The following is a 23,735-nucleotide window of genomic DNA, read 5'->3' as shown; positions in this document are numbered from 1 at the left end:
ATTCTTTTCCTTTTTTTTAATTTTTAGTTAATTTGCGTAACGCACTTTTATAACGTATTTACGTTTTTGAATGTAATTATTTCTAAGCATTACGTTATTACTTCAAGTACTTCAGCGATTTTTCAAAAGTTTTCCTTTTAACAAAATGTTTTTTGTTTTTAATTTTTCAAGTGTACAAAATGCTTTATTACTTAAGTCATATGTATGTACTATATGTGCATATATAAGTAAGGGTGTGTATATAAATTTGTAAGGATTTACGGTACTTGTTTTATTAATTATTTTAAAGTTTGAAACTGTTTTGCTGCTTATTTATTTGTTGTTGTTTTTTTTCAACTTTTTATGTGTGTTGAATTTTCAAGTTGTTGTTGTTGGCTGCAGTTACGCAATTTACTATTTCCTTTCGCCAACACGTTTTGCCTTTTTTTTGTTTTCAACTGCTATGTATAAATATGTATGTATGTAAATGTGAAATATTAGTATCACAGTTTTGTTGATTTTTTTAAATGATGCTGCTATTTGCTCTGCTATTTTATCAATTTTCGCTCGAATTTAATTTTAATTTTTAATTATTTTATGCTTGTATATAATTTAAACGTTGCTGTTAATTTAGCTGCTGTTGTTGTTGTTGTTGTTACTGTTTTTCGAATATATATTTGTTAATGTTTATTTTTTTATGAAAAGGTACTATTTGCTGGTTATTTACTAATTAATAGTTCTTCAATTTCAACTTATATAATGTATATATTATATATATATATATATATGTATTTGTATATATATAGTTTATATGTGTGTGTAGATTATTTAACTTTTTTATTTAACTATTATTTCTTTTTATTCTAAGACACTTGTTCGAACAATTAGCGAATTGTTTGAAACAAACAATTTTCAAACATTCGGTAAAAAAAATGCCAACTCAAATAGTTTCGTAATCAGCTTTTCCCCAATAGTTTATGCATTTAACAAAACACTCGCTGCGCGCTACTCGTTCGTAGTTGCTTTTGTGATTTTTGTTGTTTTTGTCCGTTGACTTATACGCGCATGTAAATTAAATTATAAAATCATTAATTTTTTTTATATCATCAAACATTTTTTTCTTATAAAAATTATTTTTCTTTTTATATAAAATTCATTAAATTTAGCTATGCGCATTTGTGGTGTGAAACATCGTCTCTACGCCAACAACAAAGCGTTTTATAGTTTTTTTTTCGAATTTCTCTTTTGATTGCTTCGCTCTCAGCAGCCACGCATATACACTTAACACTTTTATGTATGTGTGGTTGTGTTTGGCGACTAAGTGCCAACTCGCAGCAGTTTGCGGAATTTCTTTTGTAGAAATTTCTGAATTTTTATTTCCTCTTTGGATTTTGTGAAATTTCTTTTTCCCTTCAAACGCGCTGTTACTGTTGGCCGCTGCTGGTGCAGGCTTTGCGTGCGATTTTCATTTGATTTTGCAACAATTTCAAGTGGTTTGAATGTGTATTGTTGTTGGCGTTGTTGTTGTTGATATTATTAGATTTGGCTTTATTCAGCTGCTGCTGTTGGAAATATTGGAAATGCGTTTGTTGTTGCTGTTGTTGGTGTTGTTGTTGCTGACGATGACCAGCACTATGCGTGTAATTGTTAAATTTTTGGCTTTTGTTATTGCTGCTGCAGCTGTTGTTGTTGTTACTGTTGCTACTGTCGCTACTTTGACTATCGCTTATGACGTCGATGTTGTTGTTGCTGTTGTTACTGCTTTTGCTGCTATTGTTGCTATAGGTTTTGTGAATGTTATTGTTATTATTGTTGTTATTATTATTAGTTTTACACTTTAACACTTTCACTGCGTTGTTGTGTTGTTGTTGTGGTTGTTGTTGTTGTTGCTTGTGTTGTTGCTGGTCACTATCATTATTATTGTTGCTGTGTCGCTGCTGCTGTTGTTGATGACTATGATTTCTCTTCTTCTGATGATCCCTTTGGTTCCAAATTAAGATTTCCAAAAATACGAAAATTTCACGACAATTTATTCCGGAAGACATTTGGAATTTATTTTATACAATTGCGGCGACGAGTCCATTTCAACTTTTAATGCTGTTGTTGTTTTTATTTATTTATTTTTATTACTATTGTTGCGTTTTTATTTTAAATATTACACTTTTGTTGTTGTTGTTGCACACAATTTGTGGTTTTTGTTCTGCGTTGCCAGAGATTCATATATAAACGTTGTTGTTGTTTTCAATTAATATATTTATTTTTGCTCTTTTGTTTGTTGGTGAGGTCGCTTTTTATTAATGAAGAATTTTTTTAATGAAATTATTTGTTGTTTTCATGTTTTCTTAAGCGATTTTTAGTAGTGTTGTTGGTTGGATTATTCGATAAGTGTAAAAGGGGTATGCAATGTTCGCTTATAAAATAATAAGCAAAATTTTATATTTTAGCTAAATTTACTAGAATTTATCGATGTTTACTCGATTGTTCGTTGGCTGGTCAAGTGTTGGAGGTAGAATGCACATGTGTTGGCAGAATGGTTCACGCATGCGACATGATAACAGCTATATTCGTATAAGCTTGTATTTTTGTATATCTGGATACCCAATTAAGCAAACCTCAATATTTAAGAGCGCATATCTATAGTGCGCCTCACAATTATTCAGGCTGAATTTGAACGTCATTCCAACTGGTTTAAAATACTGATATTGTCAGGCTGCTATATATGTACATTAATCGGTAATTCTCTACAAATTATCTCAGATGTTCAAACATTGTCTAAAGAGAACGAAAGGAGAAATGACGGATCGTTGATGGCTATTGATATTTTTGCTCCCTACGTCCTAGATTTTACGTCTAAGCTAGCAAATCTAAATATCACATATGTTTTTTGCGATTCCAAAAACCAGCTAGAATAAGTTCAATGTTATCAGTCACTGTATATATGCCTCAATGCGCTTGAGGGATGCTGTTTTTTGACACCAACGCAATTATCGCACGCACCCCAATAACAATTGATGAGCAAATATTGGAGCCGGTTTGTTTATTGTTGGAGTAGAAAGAGCCCATTAATGTCATAGATATGTAAAAAAAAGTATATATGTGTAGGATAAATTACACAAATAACATTATCGTTGCCATTGCTAACTTTGAGTTTAGACAATCATAAGCGAAGGCAAATACGAAAGTAATATATACGAGTGCATATATCGTATATGCGTATAGTGTATATATGTACGTGGCTACATAACATGTGTAATATTGCATTAATACATATATATTTAGTATGAACGCTTGAGGCCAGCCAAATCGCCTTAGTATAGGCTTCAAATATCAAAAAAGTCCAACAAACATTTGCCGCTTGTTGTGGGTGTGTTAACATATGCATTTGTAATGATATTTATATGTGAACATATGTACTTATATACATAAATCCACCCGACACTTATTTGTATACATATATTTATATTGTATGAATACCATATCTATATTATATGTAGTATATGTATGAACGTTTATGTTCCGCTGGGTGCATGTATACGTTGCTTGGCAGCGAAAAATCGATAAATAAACGATTGTGGGTGCTTCCGCGTATCACGTGCTCAATACTCTATCACATACGAGTACATAAATATGTATTATATACAAAACGTGAACAAATAGTTTGACATATTTTGCCTTTAGAATTAGATGAACTAATTAAGAGTTTGACTTAATTCGAAAATATTAGTATTACAAAAATAAAATATTTAAAAATATAACCAAAATATTTTTTTTTTTAATTTTAAAAAGAAAATATATAAAAAAAAATTTACACAAATTGAAAAAACAAACCAAAATATATTAAAAAAGCTATAAAAATATATCAACTAAAACATGAAAAATAAAATATTTTAAAAAATTTATAATTAGGTTTTATTTTTAACTAAGCTTAAACTGTTTAATAAAAATACAATAATATTTCTACAACAATACAAAAATTTCGATTACAAGTCACGTTAGAGTGAATTTACTATTGCGAATTGTTGTTTATCGAATGCTCATTACTAAGGGACTGGTACGATGTCTAGTGGTCTCGTTATAAAAATTTTAAAAATGGAGACTGATTAAAAACGAATTTTCTCAAGAATTCTTGGAAAACTTTAAGAAGAAATTTTATATTTTCAAACCCTGGCGGACTTGAAAAAATTATTATAGTCCAATAATTTTCGTAAAAAATAGTTACCGCGGCTATTTTAAGTAAATATGTATATGGTATATATTTATATTTTGAATTCTCCATATTTTACTCTTTCTATACTCTTCACAGTGCAATAAATTTAACTCACAGCTCATAATTAAAATTATAAGCAGAACTGAAATACAAGTATATCCGCATATTTCCATTTATAGCAAAGGTGTTGATGGCTTGCGGTAATTTAAGAGCGATATTTCCTACAGATATAAAGATTTTTCACTAAATATTAAAGCATGCTGTAATTATATACACACATACATATGTAAGTTTACAAAGTAATTTAATTCAATGAATCACTGCTGACCCAACAAAAATGGCTTGATATGCCTGCAGTGTGTGAATGTGGAATCTCTGCAGCATACATATAAGTAGCAACAAAAAATTTACACAACAACAACAGCAGCAGCAACAGTAAAAAAAAACGAGAAAACCAACACACATACATACACAACGCGAATGGAAATATGCACAGAAAAAGAAGAGGAAAACACCAACAATCCACATAGCACAACAGCAGGAGCCCAAAAGTTCTATGACCTAAAGCTCCATTCGGCGTTGGTGACAGCGAACAGAAGAGCAAAACAACAGGCCAAACGCGGGCATAAGCACAGATACAGGCATAAAAAGAAATGCACAAATACCACCATACAAACACACACACGTACATATATACTAGATATTGAGTTTTATACATATATATATATATGTATGCGTATATACATCTGTAAAAATGTGTACATACATATAGTGTAGCTATGAAAATTTTTGTATGAATGTAACGGTATATATGTACGACAGTATATACTCAACGTTTCAAATATGTAACCATAGTGAGGTATCCAAAGGCGGCCAGAATACCGGTATCTAACCGAATATAAACATGTTTACACTGTTGTCTAACAAGCACTTTACATACATATGTACACAAATACATACATACAAGTAGATACATACATACAAGTAGATACATACATACATATGTATATTACAAAAAAACATGTATGTATGTAGGTATGAGCATACTTGTTGGTAAGTGCGATTGGCACGCTACCACCAGCTGGAGTGTCGTGGAATGGGTGGAATACGTCATCATGATTTGAGCCGCCAGCGAACGGCGAACAGCAATTCAAGCGACTCTGGGGCAGCCAACTGAACTGAATAATCATAGAGGCAGCGCTATACAGTTATTTCTTTAAATGCCTACAAATAATAAATGTGTGTGTGTGTGCGCGCGCGCACTACGCCATCGTCAGCAAGTTACAGTTACAACGGCGAGCCGCTAGAACATCATCACTAACAGCAACAGCAACAACAACAGTAGCAACAATGGCAATAACAACAACAATCGACTCAACGAATCATAACATTACATTGACGCGACACGAACGAAGCCGACAGTGCAGTCTACTGCGCTGCTAATTGCTGTTAGCAGCGCTGCTCGGAAATTGTGCCAACAGCAATTGTCGGAGAAATTGACTTCGTCGCGCGACTAACTGCAAATGGAATGATTATAATGTGGAATATAAAAATATAGCCATGCACCAATATGCATAAGTATATATAAGTGTATGTATGTATGTGCATCCGTATGTTTGTGTGCGCATAAGATGGGCTTAAAACTGGGGAACAGCATAAAAAATAGAATGAAATTATTTATGCACATGCAACCAACCGCCAACAGTGGCAGTCTGCAGCAACAAACGGGCGGCCCATAAGCCCCAACAAAGACTAGTGGCATATCCCAAATAAGTAAAAAAAAAGGAGCAGGAGCCACGGCAATCGCAGTAATATTCGTCGGTAAATTACATGCGACATGCCTCGTTACATACACTCACTATGTATTGTGTAAATATATGCAATTTGGTGGAAATTTCGCAGTGGCAATCAGCTTCTGGAACAATTATTACTGGCCACACACGTTGGTAAAATCAAGCGGTGATTTGGCGGTGCAAAGTCAAATATTAATAGCTCATTGTCACCAGATTTTTGGTAAAATTATTTAGACACATACATATGTATTGTGCATAAGTATGTACATGTATTGTATATACAAGTACATACCATATGTATGGACTGAGGTACATTCCTTAACTTCATAGAACGCGCTTATTCTGAATATCTACAAAATAATAGCAACTGATGAGTGTGATAGACCTAGAACCTAGAAGGTCCCATATATTCCTTCTAGGTGAATAATGATATTCAACATTGGAAAACAAAAGCGAGAAATAACGTTAGCTTCGGTTCCACTGACGCTACAATACCCTTCTTAAATAAAAAAAAGTTTTTCATATAATAACGTGATTCTGATTGGTTAGTTTGTATAGCAGCTATATGCTATAGTTCACCGATATCGGCGGTTCCGGCAAATAAGCAGCTTCTTGAAGAGAAAAGAACGTGTACAAATTTTCAGATCGATTTCTCAAAAACTGACGAACTACTTCGCCTTATATAGACAGACGAGATGGCTAAATCGACTCAGCTCGTCCCGCTGATATATATATTTCATATTGCCTCTGACGTTGCCTTCTGGGTGTTATGAATTTCATGGCAAACTTAATATACCCAGTAAAATTAAATAAATTTTTCGGACCGACAGATATTGAGAGCATATCTGAAAAATGGTCAGAATATTTTTTTTTTGCTTTCGAATCGGAATTAATATCTTAGTCTCTGTCCGTTTGACTACCATATTTTTCACTAACGTATTTCCTTAAAGGGTTCTTCGTTCTAAACCTAAGTGGCATAATTATAATTTTCACAGTAGATCAAGCTCCCGCTCAAGGGATCGCCAAAGGATCTTAATAATACTTATTTTTTGAATCTATTGGTATTAAACAATTGATTTCCCCCCGATAGGCGAATCTAGCCATAAGCTAAATGCCTAAACTATCTAGTGACATATGATTTGGTAATACAGATAACGAGTATAACGTCAAAACAACTGTATTACAATATAATTGAATAATTTTCCCACACTTCTCATATCAACAAACATTTGCATGGCTTCCGATTTTGATTTCTAATGACTGAGCTTTACATTTGTGAGTACATACATACATATATATATATGTATGTATATATATATATACATAGATATGTATATTGTATGCAAGCTTATCAGCATACAGATAAGGAGTCCGATAGATCGCGAATAGTCATAGCAGTTTGGTAATGCAGACAAGGCAGACAATCAGTCAGTCTGGGAGTGAGCAAACAGTCGCAAACATTCGCCCACAACAAATCGACTTAAACACGGCGTTGACACCAGCTCCGCGCTTGATTCACCCAACTACCCCATCAACACCCCACAAACCATTCATACATACATTAACCGAATTCCAATTCACAGTTTTCATATCCACCGCCTCCCCGCGACACGCTCGCAAGCTCGCTCAGCATGACACTCTCCGCCACCACACACTCTACACCGCTCTGCGCTATGTTTGCTGCTGTTTGCGTTTGTAGTCAACACAAATAACTGTGACGGCGACGTCAGAAAATGGCTATATGATGATGATGACGACGACTACAACTACTACGTTCTACGTTAGCGACGGCGCCGACGACGACAGCGTCGTACAGAACTCTAGATTGCTTCGCTAGTTGCTTGGCTAGCCGTCGTGTCGTTGACGCCGAAAAAGACCAATGACCTATGCTCGAAGAGGTATGTATGTTTGTTCGTACGGTACTCGTATACTGTTACTATTACAACAACAAACATTTCATTTCTCCATTTCTTTCTCTTGTTCTTCTTGTGCTTTGTGAAAAAATGCTTATTCTATGGGCGCACACACACTCACACGCCACATGTATGCGTGTTTGTAGTTGTGTTTGTTTGCACTAAAGTGTTTCTTATTCTGCCTGCTGGGTAGGCTACACAGCTTTTGTTCTACTAACAGTACGAAACACAGAGAAAGAGCGGTGTAAGCATGAAATGAGTTTGGGGATAGTTTTGACATGTGTAGCGGTATGCGGAGTGTGCATTAAAGTGTGTTGTGTTTGCTCAGCCCTTGCATTAAAAATGATGGAATTTTTTATAGACATACTAGTTCAAAATTGAATATAAGCCTTCTAGTCATATTAACTAAATTTGATGTGATTTTTTAGCAGGTAGAAATTTTTTTTTTTTTTTTTGAATTATGAATGCGCTAGGTCGAAACCCAATTTTTAAAAGCTGGACTAAAATTTGTTTTATTTACGCAAATTTTTTATTTTTTATTTTGCATGTGTACATATATATCGAATGCATATACATACATATGTACATATATTTGCGAGTATTCTTCGAAAATTTTGAATTGACCCGGAAGTAGTTTCTGAGTTTTGTGCGTATTTATACGATTTTTTTTTGTTGAGCGCTTTTCCCGAAACGACTTTTCAAAGTCGGCGAGGAAAATTATATATTTCTTACGGAATGATTGACTTTTGTGCTGTAAATTTTTCCACAAAAATCGACTTCTTTTTGGTTAGACGTCAACTTGTCAAAATCAAAATTTTTATTTTGATCATTACCTGTTTTCATCAATAATTATTAAAATTTTTTTAGTTCTTGGATTTCATCCCTGTTTCGAAGGTCCTCTTGCCTATCGGCTACGGGATCAAGGGAATCCAAAGATTTTTGAAATTAATTGATTATTAAAATACATTAAATTCAAAAAATGTATACGATTTCTAATTATTTTTTAAATGCCTCTTCAAAAAATAAAAATTACAAAACCCGTTTTTTTTTGGAAGTGCATAACACCAGAAAATGGGAATGGAAATTTGAATATTGATAAAAACAACTCTATAATTCGAAGTAAAGATGTTAGACTATAAAAACTGTGTTAGTCTAGCAATTAAAAAGTTTTTTGGTTTCTAAGGGGTTTTTTCGAGTAACCGTAACTACCGTTCACTTTCTCAAACTGTTCGGAAATCTATACAGCCGTCATTGTTGGCTCTAATATTGGACTACTACCAACCCATAGTAGCCTAATGTCTCGCTAGACGAAACTTATACGATCAAACCATATGTTTTCTTCATGCTGACGGAATATTTATCGCTTGTATGTAGTGTTTACTCTATGTGTCGGTCTTCGTAGACGTTTACCAAACTTTTGACTATTTTTTTTTACTTTGGACATCGGCGCTGTTGTTGTTTTTGGCGTGGATCTGATTGCTACGCGGTTGGGTTCGCTTGCTAACAGCGCTAACAATTAGTTATGTTTGCTGACAAAATACACGCACATACGCACACGACCATACAAGCGCCCACAAAAAGACAAAAGCCTATAAAAAAAAAATGAAATTGAAACAACAACAACATGACGGGGGAGCGCTTTTAATAGTTTGCTTCGTTGCATTGTAATCTGCCGCCGATGGTGGCTGTTCTTTTTATTGTTTGCTTCGTCGTTTTTCGTTTTCTTTTTATGATTTCTGATTTTTGCTTTTTGAAGATTTTGCTCGCTCGAAAAGAAATCATGTAGGTTTGTGCACTCAATCATAGAAAGCTGCAGCGAATCATTTGTCCTATGCAAGTTTCTTCGCATATTGGCTAGTTCAGTTCGCTTGCCTATTTCCTTGCTTGGCTGCTTTGCTGCAGCATAAAGCGATGTTCTGTTCAAATACAAACATACATACATACATACTGCAAACATACACGTATGTATGTGCGTATGTAATTCATGCTGTCTGCGTGTTGGTGCAGAGTAAAGATGTGCTTTTAATTGTTCAGGAATTCATTGCAAATGTAGGCCAAATAGTTACTCACTCGCAAATGAGGGGATGATAGCTGTATGCATTTCGGTATATATACATATCTTAATACATATGTATATGTATATACAATACATCTATATATAAATATGTATGTCATTTGCATGTATGTGTGTACTAATACATGCTAGTAAATTTGGGTTTCATGTGCATTGTGGATTTAATTTATTTATATACACATGTACATACATACAGATGTCTGCAGATTTGCAGAGATCATATAATTTGGTGGTAGCTTTTTACAGTTTTCGTATTGAAACAAATTATTAATTACGGCTGCAGTATTTATTTTTTGATTTTTATTGCACAAAAAATTGAAAAGTAATCTTCGAATAATTATGAAGAGACCAAACATAACGTGGAAAATGATAATTGGTTTGTTTAGATAGGGTTCTCTACAACATTTATATTTGGGTTATAACATGTTCTTTTGGATAATGTGTTGTTTTTTTTAAAGATACTGTAAGCTGTTCAAATTTGGAAGAAAATTGGTAACATATGGAAAAAGTAAGGCTTTCGTTTTTTTCTCTAACTGTATGTTTTAAAAATTCACTCAATTAAACAGAATTTAACTCACTAAATCATTATTTTCTTTTCTTTCTGCTTATGTGACAGTCTATGAAATATTTAGATTTTTTACTTAATTTTTTTTGCTATAACTGTCTAATGAATAGTATTTTTAACTTTAAATGTTATTACTTTTTTTTAGTTTTAATTCAGGTTTTCCTATACCTTCCAAATTGAGAAAAAAAATCCTATTATGTAATTTATTTTAATATATATTTTTTTTGGTTTTAATATAATTTTAAAATTTTTCTAAAATCTTTTTATTGAAAATACATATTTTAATATTCTGTAAATATCAATAATTTTAGAGAAAAATGTTACTAAAGTATAATGTAAAAATGATATTTTTATGACTTTTTACTACATTTACTCCTTCCAATGTTATTTGAGAACAGATATCATTAACGTATGTATGTATGTTGTTAAGCTAAAAAAAAATTTTAAGTTTTAAAACTTTTTAATCCCGTTATTTCAGTAATATCTGCTTTAGCCTTCATAAGGCTTATATTATTTTAATTATAAAATTTGAATAGATTTTCAGAAGTCTCTTTGAATAGGTCACAACCAAGCATCTCTTGAAATATGTATGTAATTATGGTCTTTAAGAAGAAAAATTTTTAAATTGAATTAATTGCAAGAATAAACAAAATCATAATAAAATGTTTTCAATCAAATATGTGGAGAGTATTCTGATAATTTTGTATTCAAATTTATTTATTAAGGAGTGATGATAACAAGTTGTTGTTTAGCCTGCTCAGGCTTAGAGTCAAGAGGTGGACGAGACCAATAATACAAAAATAAAACTTAGGCTTTTAAGAAAATATATGGAGAGTATCGGAAAGTAGATATGGACGACTTAAAAATATTTAAAAAGTTTAAGCGCTGCAGAATTAAACTTAACAAGGTTTTATTTCAAAACTTGGTAAAATCACGCATAGATTAAAAACTGTTTAGAAAGTGTTATTAAATTTGTATTGCTTTTTCTCTTTATGAATTCATTCTGACTAGCTAAGGAGTAAGTAAACTTCAATTCTGTAATTTGAAATTTTCCGACAAACTTTATTTGTTTTTATTACTTATTGGAAGTCAACTAGTTGCGGCACAATATAAACAATATGCAAACTTCTATAAGAACTAAAAAAAATGTTTTTCCTGAAACTTGTTAAAACAAAACTCATTTCTATAAATGCATAAGTAAAGATTTAAGAAATAACGCAAAAACAACGCAGCCAGCAGACAATCCAATCCCACCAACTTCGACAAATTCAGATAAATCGCGTATGTGTATGCACAATGCAATGATGTAATTTCAAAAAAAAAAAAAAATTTTTTTTAATGATTTGTCTTATTATTTCATGGTTTTCCAAAGCAGTTTTCGCAAATGAATTATTTTTGAGACTTTTTGCTTATCAATATTTTATCTAAAAATACATTTTTGTGTCCGAAAAGAAATACTAGTTTTTGTTTTTATTTTCAATAAACAGTTAACTGTCCAAATTGTTCAAAAATTTCGCTATTTTGCCAAACATTTCGCTTTTTTAATCAAATTTTGTCTTTTCCAGAAATTTTGCCTTTGCTTTTCGTTTGCAATTTTGCGACAATTTGGATTACGGTTTGCATGTACGAGGGGGTAGCACAGGGGTGTGGGAAGGTTGGGGGTAAGTAGGCACCTCTTTCATAATTCACTCCCCGGGAAATTTATTTTGCTTCGCTTTTTTTATTTATATAACTTTCTTCTAGCCACACATATGTGTGTGTATGTATATATAGGGTTGCTCCGCTCAACGCCCAACTACTACCACCACAACTGTAATACTCAAACGCATATCCATAGTCATGCAACGTACTCGACTAGCGCGCTTCATTAGCGGCTTTGCGGCGCTTCATTGGATCGAACAATCTGGCTTGCTTTTCAACTGTTTTCTTATTTATTAAATTCACACAAGTTTGCACTGAGATAAGCACTACACTTTTCATGCTGTTTTGTTTTCGCTTGATTTTCGGCACATATGTAAATATTTTGGTAATTAGGTGTTTTTTTAATTCAATATTTTCGCAGAAGAAGAAATATGTAGGTTTTTATTGATATGCTCTTCATATATTCAAAAATCATATTTTATGCTCAGAACTTTTTTTTTCGGATTTGCACACGCGTTGCTATTTACTTAACTTATTATTATTATTTTTCAGATTTTTCTTTACATATTTTCATTTTCGTTTTGAACTCATACATAATTTTCTTTTATTTGATTTCAAAAAATCTGCACATTTTTTCTTCAATTTTTGCCATTCACAGTTTTTCGCCTCCTTCTAGTTTTTTGCTGAACGTTCGCCAGCAGCAGCAGCACGATACTGCTGTTGTTGGCCATTGAAATTGTCTATGCGTTTGTTCTTGCGCTCGTTCACTCGCTCACTATAGCGCTATGTTGCTGCTTCCTGTTTCGGAAATTACGTCACTTCCGTCACTGCAGCGCCGTACTGCAGCGTTTCTATTCTAACGGCGCGTTGTTGTTGTTGCTTTTGCTGCTGCTAACTGCTGCAATGCAGCTTGTGCAGTCCAGTACATTGCTCGAGTGTTTGTGTGCGCGCGCGCGTTTGTGTGTGTTGGCGTGTGCATCTGTGTTAGTACGTTGCGAACGATGAGTGCCGACACGACACCGACGGCGACTTCGTGCGCGTTGCTGGCAGGCGCGACGCACCAGGAAAGCCGGGCAGCTGGTCGCTGGTTGGGTTGCGGTGGGCGGTTGGGCGCTTGGCTAACAGCAAGTGCTGCTTTGCAGGCTTCTGCATCAAGCGACCGGCCTAAATGCACCAGCCGGCAAGGTGGCGCATTGCGCAAGTGGGGTGCGGTATAAACAGCGCGGGATGTGTGGGGGATTGGGGAGTTGGGGTGGCGGTGCAGACGCAGGGATGCAGGCACCAATAAGCAACGTCTGTAAGCCAACGACCGTCCAACGACCCTGCGACCGACTGACCGACCAAACGACCGACCGTAAGCGTTCAACTAACCGTTCGCTTGCCGCTTTAAGACAATTTACAGATTTTGTAAGTTTTCAATTGCGAAACGCATCCGCGTAAGCGCACAGAGTTGTTACTTTAATGTGAACCGTACAGCGCGTATCCGTTTCGTAGGCGATTTTATACAAATATTACATACCGTAACATAATTGTAAAAGCAATAGCGTTTATTAGTAGGAGTTGCACACAGCACACACACTGTTAAAGCGTCACTTAAAAACACAGCACTTTGCACTTTTATTTATGTTACTTTCATATTAAAATCTATGCAATTAAATAATTGTTTGTTAAATTTTATGTTTTGTTTTCTTAGCTTGCAATACCTAGAGTATCCATGTACGTGAATTTGTAACGAAAAATTTATTGTAAAAATTTATTTTAAAGTCGAATGTGTTGAATAATCGAGTTGAGTACATCAAATGGAGAATTTGATGATTATGATGTTATTGATGTTGTACGCAACGCGAGACAACGCAACATATCCGCGATACGTTCAATGCGAAGTGTAGCCAAAGACTGCCTCAAAATGTTATCGAGTTCGTTGTATTCCATCATCGTCAACGCTGCACATTGCCGCGCGCGCGGACTTTACAACAACAAGCGCCAACGAGCAAAAGACCCACCAACAACAGAGCGCTGAGTGAAGTCGCTGCCACGGTTGTGGCACTGGCAGTGGCGGCGACTGCGCAGCAGCGAAACATACAAACGCACACAAACACACATAGGCGAGTACACATAAGTACATATACCATATATGTATGTATGTATGTACGTAACTAATTTACAACAAATAGTGTTGGCTGCGCTGCCAACAAAAACGCAGCAAAAGAAGAGCCAAAGCGGCCAAAGTAGCAACCGGGAAGAGGTACAAACCCACACACAGCCACACATACTCACAAAAATTCATTTGGCTACGCAATGCTCTGGATAGTTTGCTTGGCACAGCGAGCGCGGGGCGGTGTGCTGGCGGCAGGCGGTAGCCACGCTGTCGTTGCTGAGCAAACGAACGGTACCAAAGCTACATAAGCATATGCCATCCACATACACACACACACATACATGTGTGCAGTAATAGTGCGAAAGTGGTAGTGCGGCGCAGACGTTGACGGCGGCAGCAATCGGGAAAAGCGCGAGTAGCAACGGGCATACCGGGATTGTGCTGCCGACTTTGCGCTATGCGGTGACGTGGTGGGGCGCACACCTACAAACAAACTTGTCACTACATACACACATACACATTGTACATAAAAGAGTTTGTGCAGCCGAAATACGTAGCAAAGGCGATATTTATAAATGACTACACAGCCAAGAGCAGCGCCTCAACATTGCGACTACAGATAGTTTCGCCTGCGTTGAGTGGGTATTTGTGTCTCTGTGCCGCTATGTTTGCCTCTTTGCTTTCGCCGATCATTCGTTTGTTGGCCGCTGCATGAGTAGTTGTGGTAGTGGTGGCAGTGGTGGAGCAGCGCGCTGCAGCGTTGGCTGAGAGCTTGCGGAGCGCACGTGTCTGCTTGTGTTAGTGAAATGCTTGCTACTCTCATTTAAAATGGCTTTGCGCTCTTTCATTACATGGCTCTCTTCATTTGCTGCAGCAAGAGTATGCAAGCTGTAAAGCGTTTTGGAACAGCTGTTTGCAAATTGCGCTTTTAAGGCTGGTGGATAAGGCATATGCATATGTAGATATATATGTATTTATGCATGTGTACGATAAGCTGTGGTGGCGGAAGCATACAGTCACATATGTGTGTTTGTATATACATATGTAAATGTACATTGGGAATTTGATTTATATGTTGAAAGAGCCATAGATTTAACCCAAACAGAATTAGATTTCGCCGATGACATCGGGTATATAATGCATTTATGCTTAACGATAAAAATCTGTATATTTTGCTAAACTGATCGAATTATAATGCATAAAAAAGTACCTACGAATATAAATTGGGGAATCAAACAGTAATGTGTCTATAGATATGTAAATATAATTGTATATATTCAGGAGATCAAGTTGGCCGGCTGCGATATTAACATTCCGTTAGCCTTAGGTTCGAATACCAAATGCTGGTTAGTAGTTTTTTGATTATAGTACTCCTGAAGTATCTCCGATTTGCTAAAGTTCTCAAATAATTCAAATAGGTGAAGTGGAATTTTAGTAAAAGTCAAAAAATGGGTCGACGTGGTAAAATTGTGGAGACCGATCGTGCTAAAAAAAATTAGATATAAATTAAGACGCTATTTTATTAATAAAAAACTTGCTGTCTCGTATGCTGACACTGATACATACAAGTACTTATGTGTTATACTTCGCCAAATAAAAAATGACAATGGTTTTGAAATATTGGATTCAAATATTACCTACATTAGCAAAACTCTCAAAGAAGTCATGCTAATGCAATTGAAAAAACAAGTAGGCTAGGGATTCGAAATGTTCCAGGTCGACCTAGAGGGAGTGCTTGGTGAGATGGATGTTATGTAACCATAGGTCTACAGGAATTCGTTCCGAAGCATATAAAGCGATGCGGCTGATAAAACGAATTTGCACGATATCACTCTCATTAGCCCATATATTGCGAAAGATAGAAGATAGAAACAAGTGTGACAAAAAGTGGTAGCAACGGTTGCAAACCTCATCCAAAGGACTAAAGGACCCACGAAGGTGCACCCACAGTCTGATACCGAACATCTATAAATAGATAGATAGACAACATGGGACTATTGAATCCTGGGGTACAAGCGATCAATCAATAAGAAAACGTGTGCTTAATTTGCTCTTCTGCTTTTTATTTTAATCACGCAGCTATTCTCCTTTTTCGTTTTTCCTTTTCGTATTCCCTTTGGTTTTGGCATTCCCAACTATCGAAAATATAATCAAGGTTTAAGGGGCACTGATTGAACATACTTATTGTCAGGAGTTTCCAACAATTTTCTCATTTAGGGTTTGGCCTCTGAGCATACTAGTGGGTACTCTTTGAAGAACCACAGAGTAGTGAAACTACCCAAACCTTTAATTTAAACCATTAGTTCAAAGCGATACCACGGAAGACGTTGAAAGGAGATTTGCTGTTAGAATTGAAAAATCAAGGGAAAAGAGAGCCGAAACGTGCCAAAACGCCTTAGAGAGAGGTGTTGGTGAAATGGCTGTAATGCAGTCCAAAACCCACTACGTCACGATTATGTGCAAAGACATGGATGAAAATCTACTGCGGAAGAGATTTTCGAGGCAATGCGGGAGAAAAAATTCGGGGATCCATCTGATCCAACTAAGGCTGCTTTAGAAGTAATTTCTGTAAAGTCCATCACGACATTAGTAGTTATTGTTTAACTTCTACAAGATGTGCAGTAAACTTGGACACGGTATTTTTCAATGCTCCCCCTTTCTAAGCAAAACGGAAAGGCTAAAAACGACTCTTGTGAGTTTGAGGACGAAATTTCAACTATAATCATGTGGCATTCCTTTAATAAATGTGAAGCTATCAGCGAAGCGTCAGCTTTAATTATGTCAAAACTGAGAAATTTTCGACAGATTAGGTGTCAGTTAATCTGAATCATAGAGGAGACCTAAAAACATTTTTTCACTCTTACGAAGTACCATGAGTTGGGATTAAGCTAGGTTTAGCGGATTTTAGTCCCGCACTCCGACTTTCTACTAAAACAGTTACAAATATATGCAAAGTTATGCGTAAATCTGCTTACATATACAAAAATTAATACATGCATAAGTAAACATAAATGGAACATTCATACATAACTATATATGTATTGTACATGCATTGAAAACTTCAAAGAATGCAAACCAAGTTCATTTTTGACATGTGACTTCTTTACACGCGCAAGGGTTAGCCTATATACGTGCATGTGGTTTAAAACAGATATATATGTATGTATGTATGTATGTAAGTGCATTTGTATCTCTAAGGCTTGTTCGCTAGCTTGCCCCTTCAAAACTTCAAGTTGACGTCGGCCGAAATTGTTCCATTTTTATTTTACTATGCATTGCGTTTGAAAGTGAATTTTAGAGATTTTGTCTTCATCTGCTTCTTCTTCTTATTCTTACTCCGCAGCCTCTGCGCCAACCCTGCGATTTGAACCAATTTTAATAGATTGCCATCGCAAACGTTTGGCAGCGAACGCATCTGCACTGACCCATCCTATTGCCCTACATTTGCGGACAAGTTGTTAAGCATGCACAAGCGCATACATACACATACATTTAAATGCGACTGTATGTATGCATGCCAAATAATATACATGTATATATGTATGTATGGTATGTGTATGCATAAATCTATGAATGTGCGAATTGTAAGCTGAGGAATATACATACACATCTACATACAAATACACATACTTTCGCGAATAACTTCGAGCTTAAGCTGTCATAGAGTCGTTAAAAAATTGCATGCACATTGTATGCATACTTACACACACTCAGATACATACACACGTGTGTATTCATATGTTTGAGAAGTTTTATGACACAATGCGAACACAATTATATATATACCTAAGTACATACATAAAACATGCAAATGCATTTGTATGCACTTTAGATTGCGTATTTACATACATAAGTACATATATATTCATGTATTAGTAAATATGCTTTACACACTTTAATGGCATGTCATTTCGCATTTGTTTTCTTGTTTTTATATCTTCTTTACTTCGCCTATTTGCTTTGCTACCGCAATAGATGGCCAAAAGACGCAATTTTGAAGAATTGTCAACCTGTTGTCAGCGATTGCATTTTATATGCATAACCAATAATATTTGTATATATATACACACATCTGCATACACATATCCACATATATTAGTAAATATATGCATGTAATGTAATTATATTTAAAGATACTTTTCGGTGAGTAGAAAATCGATAATAATTCGGTCGACAATGATTTATTACCTATGACTTCGTTTTATAAATTGGTATTCAAGTGTACTCGTATGTACATCATCATGTGTACATACATATGCAAGTAAAAATAAAATTTTCATAGAAAGAGTTGCTACATTTCTCTACAGCACACTATCACATGACTAAGGTTGCAATTGCACTTGATATGATTCCCTTACCTGTATTTATTAATTATAGTATTAATATTCTCGTTGGTAACCCAAAAAGGCACGACTGATTTGCTCTTATGCTCACTATTGATCTTCCTCTTCCATTTTCAGCAAAAAAAATAATCTTTACCTCTATAAAACACCCTTTGCATGCATACTTAATTTAATATTTAACCGCGTCTCACTTGGACAGCTTAAAACGCCGGTCCGTTGCTTTTTTCAATACTTACAAAGCTAGTAAAGCTTTAAACCTATTTTTTAAATTTGCTCGAATGATTGCTCTTACACAAATGATCCGATCACTATAAATTTTTTCTGCGTTTTCTGTACATAGTTCTATATACAATAACCTACAGTTTTTGGATCTGATAAAATTTTGCTGGTCAAAAACGACATCTTGGGTAAAACTCAACTTTTTTTTATAACACCCAGTTTGTCATTGATTTTTTTTTACCGTAGGTCATTCTACGGACATTTTTGAGTCTAAATTTTTTGTTTTTAAGTTTCATCCAAGGAAACTCGAAATATATTTAATGGTTTCTTCAACATGTACTGTTTATAACTAAAATTATCATAAATAGACACTTTACATTTAAAACGGATACCGTAGTGGTTTAAATAATAAATTATTTAGTTTTGGGTATTGGGATTGTACGATATAGAGGAGTTCAATAGAATTTACAATATAATATTCTTAAGGTAATCGACCACCTTCCCTACATAACTCGCTTCATCTCTGGAGTAACTTATTTTAATTGGCTTAGTATTTTGCTACATAAATCAGTTTAAAAACGTCATCACGTTCATTTGATAGAATCGAGAACATTCACTTGTAAATTGTATTTTTACACTTTATAGTCTAATTAAGTTTTTAAAGACGGACTATTCCTCTCATATCGACAAGGCTCATCACAAATTTTCTGAGGCGACTTAGACTGACTGAAGGTATCAGATTCGAGATGTTTCAATCATAGTTTTGCGAAATTGCTGGGAATAATTTTACTTTGGCTTCTTCTACACAACTTGGCGTAAATTGGCGTCAATCAACATTTTTAGCGTCGCCGTGAAGGTGCTCTTTGAGTAATAACTTATTACAACAAATAGTGGAAGATGAACCTTACTCAGTTTAATGAGCCTCTTAGGGTTAGAAGATCTTTGTAAGTATTGGTGGTGGACCAGAGCTCAGCGAGTTCACGCGAGGTTCATCCATTTAGATGTTAAACATAAAAAGACAGCGGATCTCCAACACGACCCCAAACCATCTTTCTTACTCCGAAGCAGTTTGACGCGATAAATATGTAGGAGTGTATACTAAGTAGTCCTGATTATCCGTGATCGCCTTCAGTTCCCTCTGCTAATTTTTTTTACGGCCTCAATCGAGTCGAAACGGGTTCCATGGAGTGATAACTTGAGTTTTGGAAACAATCAAAAAGTCGCATGGGACCAAGTCCGGTGAATACGGTGGTTGATCGATGGTATTAAACGAGTTTTTTTGTCTTAAAATCGTTCATTATACTCTGTAGCACCATGTTGTACATGGAGAGCAAAAAAATTCCGGAAATTGTTTTTTTTCGATATTCACGGTTTGGTATATCATAATCTCGTTCCAACGGGACAGGCGGTTAATAAAGAGTATTATTTGAACGTTTTGAGGCGTTTGCGCGAAAACATCCGTCGTAAACGGCCGGAATTGTGGGCCAACTTAATTTACTTTCCTATATCCTCTAAAGAGACAACATCCAACATGCAAAAAGTTTCTGTGAGTTAAGTGAATAAAGTCGAATTAAATTGAACAAATGCTACGAGTATACAATTGCAAAAGCTTATGGATATTTATAATAATTTAAGAAGAGGGATTTGTTTTTGCGCATAAAATTATGTGATTATATTTTCATCAGTAAATCAGATAAAGATGTTGCCAACTACACTAAATAGTGCAATAAAAATATATCATATCATCGAATTTCGTGATAATTAAATTGCTTTGTATTGGTGTGTTGTCACATAAAATTCGTGAGTGTTTTAGGGGATATACATAGATAGATGTATGAAATTTTAGAGAAGTCTGCCCTTGAAATTAACATTTTTTTGCGAACAAACCAATTAAAGACCTGTTCGAACGAGCTAAAATAGATTGAGTAACCAATTGTCTGGCCATATATGTGCAGATGTGTGTGTATATATGTTAGGTTGGAATTTGTGCAAAATATATAGTAATCTGCATTTTTGCAAATTTTGCAAACATTAATTTTGCAACGTTGTGCAATGCTGTCGCCGTTTCCATTTCATGCTTTTTTCTACACTTCAGTTAAAACAATTATGTTAAACAACGTCGAAATGTCGAAATGAAATGCATGAAACACAACTAATATGTGTGCAATAAAAATAAAAATTTAAATATGTATGGCTAAAAATTAAACTTCAAAAATAAATTAAGAAAATAAAATTAATATGATGCTGAAATATATACACATACGTATGTACGTGTATATGTATTTGTATATGTAGGTATTGGAAAAAGCACCGCTAATAATAAACAAATAACTAACCAACTAACAATTTGAAAGATTGAAAAAGCTTATAAATAAATTTTGCATATAAAATATTACGAAAACGTCTATATGCATATGGCTGTGCATGTGTGTGTGTGCGCACACCTTTGCAAAATTAGCCAGCAGGCGATTACAACCACTTGGCGCATTTAGATGGCTCGTTTTCGTTTATTGGCTCAGCTTTGCTTAGGTGAAGCCAGTGCCATAGCTTTCGAAGCGCCTTAGACGGCCAATAATATAATAATAATAATCGACTTGAATATACAAATAAATAAAGAGCACACACACACACACATATATATATATATATATAGGAGTGAGTACATATATACACATGCATAGCTGCATATATTATATATCGATATATATGCAGCGTTCAAATATATGCATAGAAAAATAACCGATTTACAATAGACAACAACCACCGAAAAGCAAACAGGCTAAAAAAGTGATAGTGTGCAGATACTTTTGTAATCGCGTGGAAATTGTGAAACACTGTTGCGTTCAAAGACTAAGAGCCAAAACCAAGTCCAACGACCATGTTCAGGGCCACAACTAGCAGCAGCATTGGCTACAGCCACAACATAACACAATAGCAACACAACAACATAACGCAGCCAGCAGCTAACAGCCACCTCTAACGCTAATATGGCCAAAGGTGAATTGTAAATCGCAGCAAAAAGCCAGTAGATAAAACGCACACACATACATAGAGACATGTGTTGGCAAGTGTAGAGGTAGCTTTACAGCGAACTAATCAAACCGAATGGCATCGAAAATACTCCGCTTGTGGTCGCAAAACGATCAAAAAATCATGAAATTTTGCAAAGTTCGAATAATAATGAAAATATTCATTCGTTTGTGCGCTTGTATGCGTGTATGGTTGTGTGCTGTGCTGTAGCACGCGTGCGCCGTGTGGTACAATTGCACTTTAGTAGTAGCAACTAATTATGGCTATGTAATACTTGTGTGCGCCAATTCGTGTTGTTTCGTTGATGGTTCGTTGTTATAGCTTTGTTGGGTTTTTGGCGAATGCGCATGCGCCCAGCGCTTTGATCTGAACATAGCAAAGAATTCAAAGTGTATATGCTTAATTGTGAGTTTTTTTCTTCTAGCATTATTATAATAGTACCATTTCTTTTCTGGGATTGGCTTCATTGGAAAATAAATAATCACGCTTAGGACCTTCAGAACAAAAACAAAAAATAAACAAAATTTTTTTTTCAATATTCTGCATGTTTACTTACACCAGGATGTGTTGTAAAGTTTGAATTAAATTAAAGGAGGTATAAATATTGGGTAAATTTCACAACTCAATTTTCTAGCCATTAAAAAATATTTTGTTCATCAATGAAATTATAATATTCCACATAATTTAATAAACATTTTTTTTATAGGTTAAACAAATTTTGTTAACAGTAGGCAACACTTATTAAAAATATTTTCAATAGAAACATTTTTAAAACATCTTGAATTTAATACCTATAAAATAATATAATATTTCATTTATTTTATATATATATATACATACATATATAATTGTTTGAAAGTTTTCTAATAGGTGGCAGCCCAACTTAAAAATATTTTTAAATGCAAGATCTCTTAAGCCTATTAATTGTGTTACTCTTATCGTAATAATTCATTTATTTAAAAATTTAATTGAGTAAAATGTATAAACAGGTGGCCACTTTCTTCAAGAAAAAAATCCTTAAACGCTAATGGAGTGGGCGGCGGAATCTATTGCTCAGAGCTAGAGCTCAAGCAAGCCTTCAAGCTTTCGTAATACTGTTATATCTTCCAGGCGGCCGTTTTTTGCGGTTAGAAAAGCTGCTGAGTTTCCTAAGAACGCAGAAAACATCATAAGTAAGATCAACATATACGTCGATAGGAAAGCGGCAATAAAGGCAATAATCTTACATAGTATTATATCAGAGAGTGCCCTTATCTGCTAATCGCATAGGGCTTATGCTATTTTCTTGGGATTTCCTTAATTTATAAGCGAAAATTTTTCAGCAAACGAATCAAGAGGATTGAAAGTATCAGTATGATGAAAGTCGGTTCGTTTTATATGATAAAAAAGCAAGTACAAATTATATTCCTTATAAGCTGCAGGTGAAATCAGCTTTAAACATCTATTTGCTTTTCAGTCAAGTTGCGGTTCAAATAATTAAAGATTTTAAAACCAAACTTAATAATTTATATTTTTATTTCTTATACAGTTTTGTAAATATTTTCGCGTTTAGATAAAATGCGCGTACAATACCGTTACCTGTAATTTCGCATTCAATTATTTCAAAATTCACAAATGTTTACATACTGACACTAATTTGTACGAACTTCAACACATTTATACCTGTTTTGTTGCGCATGTGCAACGCACAGTTACACAATAATTAAGAAGACCTAGACACGCTCGACACAAGAAGCATACAAAGTACAAAGTACAAATGTTAATATTTATGTTCAAATACATGCACATGGATGTGTGTGTGTGTGTGCGCAATAACACAAAAAATGCTTTAAAGAACCTGCATGTTTATATGCATTTAGGTAACTGTGATTAG

General features: G+C 34.7%; 2 protein-coding genes across 3 annotated transcripts in view; both read right to left on the bottom strand.

Annotated features, from left to right (window-relative positions):
* Hr3 (Hormone receptor 3) overlaps positions 1-23,735 on the bottom strand; it is an 81,572-nt gene that overhangs the window by 39,774 nt on the left and 18,063 nt on the right. The window lies entirely within an intron of this gene.
* On the bottom strand, positions 6-14,054 carry LOC138855570 (myb-like protein D). Its single transcript, XM_036370182.2, has 2 exons — positions 12,205-14,054; positions 6-2,266 (listed from the first exon to the last, which is right to left on the bottom strand). Exon 2 carries the CDS (start codon positions 2,022-2,024, stop codon positions 1,404-1,406), a length of 621 nt encoding a protein of 206 aa, XP_036226075.1. The 5' UTR covers positions 2,025-2,266; positions 12,205-14,054; the 3' UTR covers positions 6-1,403.

This window comes from Bactrocera oleae, chromosome 4 (assembly GCF_042242935.1).
Source record: "Bactrocera oleae isolate idBacOlea1 chromosome 4, idBacOlea1, whole genome shotgun sequence".
NCBI classification, from domain to species: Eukaryota; Metazoa; Arthropoda; class Insecta; order Diptera; family Tephritidae; genus Bactrocera; species Bactrocera oleae.
This window is presented reverse-complemented; position numbering and strand designations above follow the sequence as displayed.